We start from the raw sequence: 8,874 nt of genomic DNA, 5'->3' as shown, positions 1-8,874 counted from the left end.
TATCAAAAAGTACAGCTGCAGAAACAGGTGTAGAACTGGAAACCAGAAACTGCTCTGGATATCGGTCGGTGAAACAACATGATGACATCACGATACAAAGAAAGCAGAAGTCATCTTTGTACTTACAGCTGGTTTTTTGTAAACTACAACTGGCGGACAAAACAAAAACATACTCCAAAATAACTAGTTGAATTGAAATGATCATATAAATTATGGTGGTTTTTTTATGCATCCAAAATATATAATTTTACAGAAGACGCCTCGACAAGGTAGCATGTCATTGTATTGTTAGTGGGATTGGTAGTGTATCACTGCAAAAGAAATATGGTTAAAATAATATAAGGACACAATTAAAAGAAAGTTTGCCATCTCACAAGGATGGAGTAATACATTTTAAAACAATGCATGTTCTCAACAGCCTGGTGGAACAATATAGTGGTGGTGTGTTGCCTTCAGGTCATTGCTTGACTAAAGAACATTTTAACATGAGCTTCAGCCAGGAACAGAAACCATGGCTCAAATATCTTGAACTATTTCATAAATACCCAGGGGCTGGTATGGCTCTGTTCTGACCCTGGTATACTGGGCTTAAAGGGTTCAAAACGTAGACTACCAATCCTGTCGCAATGTCCAAATGGGTGGAGTGAGTGGTGTAAGAAAAGACCACCCCAGCATCAGAATCCCATTGAACACGCACAAAAAATAAAAAGAATCCAGCCAAGAAACTCAAAGCTGCTGAAACCAACCCCTTTTAAGGGAAACTTAAAATCAGAGGATAAGAAGATCAATAAAATATTCCAGTTAATAGAAAAAAAACCAAAAAAAAACTTCAAATGAAAATTTATTTGTATGCCCACATCAATGCCAGGTAGCCATTTCGGAGGAGTGTCCAAAGAGCGGGACGAGGCATTCGTCTTGTGTACGAGGTGCAGTTATCCTCATTCCCAGTGACAGTCACGCTGGATTCAAGGACAAGCTGGTTTATGGTCACACATGGCTGCAGGGGGCGCCTTCAGTCTAGTCCTGCTCCATGGGCTCCTCAGTGGTCCCAGTGTTCAAGGTGGCACTTTCCATGGCGCCCTCTGTAGGAGGTTCAGTCGTACTGCTGGAGGGAGCGAGAGCGACGTCTTCTCTGGCCGCTTCTGCGCTCTCCTCTATGCTACAGCTGCTACCACTGCTGCTACTGCTGCTGCTGCTGCTGCTGCTGCTGCTGCTGCTGACTGGGTCACTGTTGCTCTCCTCACTGTCCCTGCTGGTCTCGGGGCTCTCCAGGATGCCTGCGGGGGCCTGCTGCTCTGTCTGATCCATGTCGCTGCCCTCATCCTGGGAGCCGCACGGCACCTCCCTCTCAGCCTGCTCGGCCTCCGGAGCTGGGCTCGCGGACGCCTCAGCCTGCGTGCTGCTAGTTGGTTCTGTGGTTAAAAAGACATCAAAACACAAGAATATGATTTATGTTTTAGCCCTTTTTCCATTTTGAAATGACCCAAATCTTTCCAAACAATTTAAGACAGATGAATGACCGGTTTGCTTGCCTTCTCGTCAGGCAGCAAATTTAAACACACACTTTTAGTTTGTTATTCGACAGAACTTCTTACATTCACTCACGAGCTCCAAAATGGACTCAAGGCAGCGAGGTTTCTAGAAGCTCAATGTCGTGAGTCCACAGGACTCGCAAACTTTGTGTTTTTTGATGAATTCTAGTTTTTAATTTTTGTTTGATGTTATGTGGCCGTCACTATGATTATATTAATGTATGTTGAGAATCTATCTGATAATCAAACAAATAAAATCCCAAATATAAATACTTTAATTACAAAACCATAGAGGTGTATATTTATATAGTCTATGTACAAAACACGATACAGATGTCACACTTTGAGTACAGAGCACCAAAATCATCTGCACAGTATCAAGCAAATCAAATGTGATATATGATCATTTCATTAAAACTTAAAAATCTACTGTATAAATGAAATTTTACACATGTATTCTTTCGTTCCAAGGGAGGTTCTGTGTTTCCCTTTCACTCATTAAAACTATGAACAAACTGGGATCTCATCTTGCATGAGATATATGCACATAGTTAAAAAAATGCGGCCGTTGGTGAAGACATTTTTTCAGCACATCCCCTGAACAATAAAGCACCATCAGGTCATCATAGAGAAGAGTCACGTTACGACGGAACAAATAGTGGGATTACAAACATGTCTGTAGTAATATCCTTTGTATTTGTGAATTCAAGTACATTTACTGAAACTAAAAATGTGAGGGTTTTTTTAATGTTGGTCCTCTGCAGTGCCACTGACACTGCCACATTCTATGCCTTTTAGGCAATAAATGCACAGATGCAGTATGATAATTGAATCCAAAAATCAAGTTTCACTTTCATGACAAAAAAAAAAAGAAAAACAAGATTTCTACATTTTCAACCCGACTTCTTGCTCAATATGTCACATTATCAGGGAAAATAATAGTGCCTCTCCTGAACAATGTAGCACTTAGTTGGGAGAAATGACAAAGTTAGCTTGAAACATGAAACATTTGCAGCCAAACTAATCCAGTGAAATTGCAGTATTGCTCCAGTTTTGCTTAAACCACCTGGGTGAACAATGACTTTTTTAGGAAGTGTAGCATGAACAACCTGTACTATAATTTCTTGTAAGCAATGCAAAAAACACAACAACAAATTTCTTATTAATACACGGCACACAAAAACAAAACAACCGTACCTTGGTCCTCAGTGGTAGAAGCACTGCTGGAGGCTTCATTCTCCTTGCTGTACCCGACCTTCTCTTCTTCCTCTTCCTCCTGGACCATGGCTTCTGCCTCTTTTGACAGGCAGGTGGCATGTAAAGGCCTCAGTGTGTCCACCTCCTGCTCTTCCTCTTCATCATCCTCATCTTCCTCTTCCTCGTCATCCTTGCTAAACTTAAGTCTCTTCACTTCCTGCTGCTCAGCTTCCATGTCCTCCTCTGTGTCTTCTGGGTGTTTGTTTTTCACTGAGCTGCCCAGGGAGCCTCCCGACGCTGAAACCTCACTGACAAAGAAGAATCGGGAGATACAATTATGATTCCGGTGGGTTTTTGTTGAACTTGGAGAATACATTTTCTGGTGCGCTACAGCCTCTGACATACCTGGAGTCTTTGTCGTCTTCTTGCTCTGTGTTGAGGTCTTTGTTGTCTGTGCTGTCTGGCAGGCCATTGGCTGCTAGTGAGTTGGCCAGAGACAGCTTCGGTCGGTTCAGCGGCCGAGGAGTTCCAGGACCGTTCACTTTCCTGATAAAAATCCATCAAAACAAGAGAAAAGAAATGAAAAAAAGTATTTTTAGTTATCATGAAACAACTACTGATGCAATTGTGAATTTTAGAATTTGAAGGACTACATCTGCCCCAGCACTACCTCTCTGTAAAGGCAGATGTGTTTCCAGGAAGCATCACTCCATTCATTCTGTTGACAGCACTGCATCCATTTTTCCTGTACAAGTTCAGCAAAACAAACAAATAATCCAGTGGAACATTTCATTCACAAAACTTCATATGAAGTTATTTTGTTAATACTAAAAAGTGTTTCATTTGGACAAGACACTTACTCTGAGGTTGGGTGAATACAGCTTACGACCATTACATTCTAGAAGGGAACAAGAAATCCCAAATGAATGAAAATAGGTGACAGCAGGTTAACAACATTAGGGGGACAAAAAGGCTATGCTGTCTGGGACATACCTTCTCCACCCCTCGAAGGAACTTATCTGTTCCTGTGTAGTTCCTCTTGGGCTCTGTGAGAAGCTCGCACAAGCGCTGGATTGTAAATGGAATTCTAAAATTAAGAAGGAAAAAAAACAGTCATTATGTAGTGAATCGAAAACATATCATTCAGGAGGTCTTGTTTACAATTTTGCCCTAACATTTTGTTTCATCCATTTATTAGGTCAATTTGGTAAGTGCTCAGGGATAGTGGGAGCGTGACAGATCCCCCGAGATCTGATCTGGTCTCTGGTCAGTGTATCAACACGAATAATACCAAAATGGATCAGAGCAAATTCACAGTTAGGTCGTATCTCGTGCTAATTCATGATAAAGTAAGCTTAAGTAAACTAAGATTTGTGTCACTCGTGAATCCAGTGTTTTTTTCCACAAGAGCATGCAATGTCCAGCTGGGTGAAAATGCTAGCCAGCTGGAGACAGAGGGCCATGCACTAAAGTTGTCCATCACATATTCTTACAGTTGTCCTCTTTTTTTTGGGAAAAAAAGTAAAGATGGTACTAAACTGTTACATTTACATTTCGCTAGATTGCATTTACATTTCACAGCAAGACGGCCAACTATATAAAGCTGAAGAGGTGTGCAATCTAAACAGGTGATTCCTCCTCAGATACTTTAATTGCCAATATATGAGTTGTTTTCTTTCCTTTAAATTTTCATAATTAGACTAGCATATAGACTGCACAGTGCATTGCTAATTCCAAGTGCATTTCTAAATGGTTCAAGGCGGATTTTCCACTTAGTTTGCGCTGTTGAGTCATAAGCCCTAATAGCTAAAACGTCTATTTTGCCAATCAAATGTAGATCGAACCTAAGGGCTGCTGTATCTTGTTTTGCTCAGACTTTCCACTCAATATAATTTTACAACAAAGAGCACATATCAGGAGGATTTTATCAAGAGCTGAATCATCTGCAGAGGTCTCCTACAAACTGATCGATAATTAAAACAGGTAAAAACAAAGTATAAAGAAGTTTAATGGAAAATGTGTTTTTCTGCGCTCTTTGGCAGCCAAAGGATGTCAGCAAGAGCTTGTAGCTGAGTTGCATCTTAGCGTTTTTACCTGGAGCCAAATTATGATTATTTAAGATCCAGATATCTAATGATTTAACTCCTTTATCTGGTTAAAAAAATACAGTTAAAAACAATCTGAAACAACCTTTGAAACAGTGGGAAAGATGTCAGCTGGAAATGCTTTGATGTCCAGCCATCCAACTGACAGCCAGCGCTTATGGAAAACTGTGAATCATTATTTTGCAACAACACTCACAGATTTAAGGTTGACGCATTACATTGTAGGATTATTAATGGCTCCGTTGAGGGAGTTCTGAGGGACACTATGTAGGGAATAACTTTAACACTAAGGACCTGTGTCCACCTGGCTTTTTTCTTCAGCAGAAAAGCAGCGGCAGGGCGCTGAGGAGTGCTTATCCCAGTGGGGTTTTTTTTATGACGCATCATGGGCTTTGTTTCTATGACAACAATATCTCGGCATTAGCATTAGCTAGTAAGCTAACATGACACTGTTAACAAAAGCTGCTTTTGTACAGAGATCGTGCAACAGGACCGCAACGAAGTTCCCCCTTTATACACTGCACTTTTAAACAAAAGCAAACGACGGCAGCATCATTCAATTTGTGAAGGATTATACATTGCATCGTGGCATCCCGTAATCAAAGGAGGCGTGACGAGCGTGACGTTTAACACGAGGACCCACCTCTAGTGTGACATAAGACTGTTACAGAGCGAGACCACTCTGTCCCGCCTTGAAGAACGGCATATAACTCCCGGCTTGAACAAGCAGTGTATATAGGGCTAGACAGTTGACTACACAGGTAACAAGCTTACAACAGAGCGGTGATAAAAGCACAACACTCACACCAGCAACATCCAGTGTCCCGCAGCTAATCTGCTCTCACAGACAGGTTTTTCTGTCTTCATCGTGACAGCAGCCTAGCTAAAAAAGCGGCAGTGGTGTTACCAGCGCCTTTCTGTAAAGTTCAGAGATTTCAACTCAAAGCGCCAGGAGTGGCCACACAAAAAAGACAGAGGGCTCTGAAAAAAAGACGCAAGGAACTTTGCTTTTTCTCCAGGCAGCCGTAGGCTTCAGCTCCTCATAGGGAATAATTTTTAATAAGATGCCAGCACCTAGTGTTTAAGAAAAAAACACTAGGTGAGCACAGGCCCTAAGAGGGTGATCACACCAAAATGCATAGCACTAGGTGTGACCATTCCAAAACTGCCTTGGAAGCTCATCTGGACAAACAGCTAGGAGCTCCTGTGGAGTGGGGCTGTGAGCACATACTGCATGCACATGGCATTAAGTGTAATTGACAAGCGGTGAAACTCTGTGCCTTGAACGGAAAACTTATATTTAACTTTAACGCCCGCTCAAAAAACGCACAGCAGCAAGAGAGGAGTGCCTGACAGGCGCACTGTACCATCAGCAAACAACAGTTTTACTGTGACGCTTCTTTAGTGACGCATCTCAGTGTGATCACCCTTAGGGAGTTCACTCTCAAATAAAACTGGATAAATATAATGTACTACTTTGAAATTGTGAGTGATGCAGATACATCCCAGATCTTTCTTACACACAAAATTATTTACTTTAGTAATTTTTAAATATGCACAGATATGAAAGATGTATCAAATTACGCCAGACCTTGCCATAAAATTTGGGACCTAATAAAAAGCATGGTGGTACTACTGTGCAAAAATGTCAAAATCAGCAATACTATTACATTTTACAAACGTCTGTAATAATTGGTGATGTAAATGTTGTAGACTACAGATATCTGTGGTTATTTGGGTGACCTGGAGGACACCTAACAGTTGAGACCAGACATACAGTGAGACTATCTCTGTTACTTTCATACAGAACTGTACTTTAGCTGATCACCTACCCATTGTATCCCTTTACAATCTTCAGAATTCTTTCCTTCATATCTTCAAATGGAATTGACTCCACGTTGGGATTTGCAGGACCTCTTTGCTCAGGTGCTGAGGCCCTAAAGTCATCCATCACCTTCTCCAATTTAAATAGGAAGTAGTTCCTAAATTGAGACCATTGAACCCTGGAGAAAAATGGAAGCAAAAGAGGTCTTAACACGTTAGGCATAACACATTAAATAAGAGGAAAAACTGGCTAAATTGGACAAAAGCATACGGTTAGATGTCACATTGGCTATGATAAAATGAATTATAAAGAGGCATGAAAATAGTTACACTGATCATAATTGCACAACAAACTAGGAAAAATGAATTATGTGAACTCTGTATGAACATTATTCCTGGACCACAATTCTACAGAGGTTATGAATACAGTTATGGTGTAAATAATAAAATGTGTGCGTTTGTAGTAAGGACAGAAGAGTTTGTCAGGCCTGCTACGTTTACTTACATGGTCTCTCCAGTCTTGGCAATATGACATAGAAACTGTTCAAGAAGCGGAGATGCCTCCTGCTTTGCTTTCTTGTCAAAATCTGGGGAGAGAGAACACCGACATTACACTGTGTTCCAGTATGTACTAGCCTACAGAGATGGACAGGCTTTGATTTAACCTACTATTTTCATAACTGGGCTTTAACGTTTGGGTATTTCGGTTACCTGCAATGATTATTTAAAGTTTGGGAAACTAAATGAAGCTTGTTAGCAGGTCTCCGGCGAAACTTTGAGTGAAGACGGTCACATTGCCTAATTAACGTTAGCTATTTACATAACCTAGCGGGCTAGTGGTGGCTATCCATCGAGCTAGGTGGCTCGCTCGCTGCAACTAGCTAAACTTTAGCGCTCTGCCTAGCATGTTAACTTAGCCGCAAAAGCGTAGCCGGTAACCGGTGACACTGGCCAGTTATTTTATCTCGGCAAATAAATCCGTCGCCGTGTTAAATCAAATACTGAGGGCACAAACATATACGTACGGATAAAGAAATCATCTTACTTTAGTTCGCTTTCTTCCACGGCGAATAAGTTGACATAAGCTAATGGATAATGCACAGACAGCTAACCATTTCCGTGAAACCGCTTGTACTGTTAGCATTAGCTGGTCATGAGTAGCAGCTAGCTAGGGACATTAGCTTCTGAGCTACAATCCGTTTGTTTTTTACAATTTAAAAATGAGGAAAGTACACGTATAACATATTATCTTAATGAACACAAAAAGTATCGAAATAAATGGAAGTGACCTCGAAGCGCCTCTTGAAGCGAGTCAATTTCCATCACGCCGTTGCCCTCTGTCAGTCTTGAGGATGTAGAAAAGCAGACTGGCGGCTAGCTGCTGCTGCTAAGCTACGATCTCACAGGCAAAGAGGAGGGAGCATTTTAATATGGCGCCGTGAGGTCACTGCCTGTTCAGCGACAGACAGAGATCTGCACTGAGAAGATCATAGTTTTATTATACATATATATATATATATATGTGTGTGTGTGTGTGTGTGTGTGTGTGTGCGTGTGCAAAATAAAATAAAAAATAAAATGAACGTGAAAAAGAGAGCAAAACGTTTTACAAACTGAAAGAAATCATGTTTAAAAAGCTAGGGAAATCTTTATTTACAAATAATATAATCACATATTAAAAATTCATCTTAAAAATCATTAGACTTTTTAGGAATTTTTTCCAGGTCATGTCTTTTTTAAAAAAAAAAAAAAAAAAAAAAGTTTGTTTTTTTTTCCCACTTTCCCACAAATTTTCAGGTAATTTCTTAAACTTTTTACTAATTTCTTGAACATTTGGGGGTAATTTCTTCTCTTTTTTTGGTCACACCTTTGTCCTATGATTTTGGAAAAAAAAACAGATAAGTGACAAATACAACTAAATATATATATATATATATATATATATACATTACATTGTATTATGTTTTTGTGTATCTTAGATGTGTATTTCATTTAAAAAAAAAACCCATGAAGGATAAGAACAAACCTGCACTTATTTGATAAAGATTAAGAAGGTATAACCTACTAAATTTCATTGTGCAACTGAACATATGATTGTTGTTACAGTGGCAAACAGCAGTTAATATGTGACAATATTAATCAATTTCAGTTTTCATTTTCCTTTTACTTCACTGTGTAGTTTTATACACTTGAAAGAATAATGCATTTCATCACTT

General features: G+C 40.0%; 1 protein-coding gene across 1 annotated transcript; it reads right to left on the bottom strand.

The window, feature by feature from the left end:
• Positions 1–703: 703 nt before the first annotated feature.
• Positions 704–8,040, bottom strand: ppp4r2b (protein phosphatase 4, regulatory subunit 2b). Its single transcript, XM_042506663.1, has 9 exons — positions 7,948–8,040; positions 7,164–7,245; positions 6,667–6,837; positions 3,723–3,816; positions 3,590–3,627; positions 3,400–3,474; positions 3,135–3,275; positions 2,730–3,037; positions 704–1,412 (listed from the first exon to the last, which is right to left on the bottom strand). Exons 1-9 carry the CDS (start codon positions 7,979–7,981, stop codon positions 1,018–1,020), a joined length of 1,338 nt encoding a protein of 445 aa, XP_042362597.1. The 5' UTR covers positions 7,982–8,040; the 3' UTR covers positions 704–1,017.
• Positions 8,041–8,874: the final 834 nt, after the last annotated feature.

This window comes from Plectropomus leopardus, chromosome 2 (genome assembly GCF_008729295.1).
Source record: "Plectropomus leopardus isolate mb chromosome 2, YSFRI_Pleo_2.0, whole genome shotgun sequence".
Classification (NCBI taxonomy): Eukaryota; Metazoa; Chordata; class Actinopteri; order Perciformes; family Serranidae; genus Plectropomus; species Plectropomus leopardus.
The sequence above is the reverse complement of the archived record's forward strand: the minus strand, read 5'-3'. Positions and strand labels throughout refer to the sequence as shown.

What these genes read in the sequence shown, in the direction of transcription:
- ppp4r2b (XM_042506663.1), bottom strand. Translation starts at nt 7,981, where the DNA reads ATGGAAATTGACTCGCTTCAAGAGGCGCTTCGAG. An exon ending in ATTGTAAAGGGATACAATGG is followed by an intron (nt 3,817 to 6,666) that starts GTAGGTGATCAG and finishes TCTTAATTTTAG; the next exon opens with AATTCCATTTACAATCCAGC. An exon ending in ACATCTGCCTTTACAGAGAG is followed by an intron (nt 3,276 to 3,399) that starts GTAGTGCTGGGG and finishes GATTTTTATCAG; the next exon opens with GAAAGTGAACGGTCCTGGAA.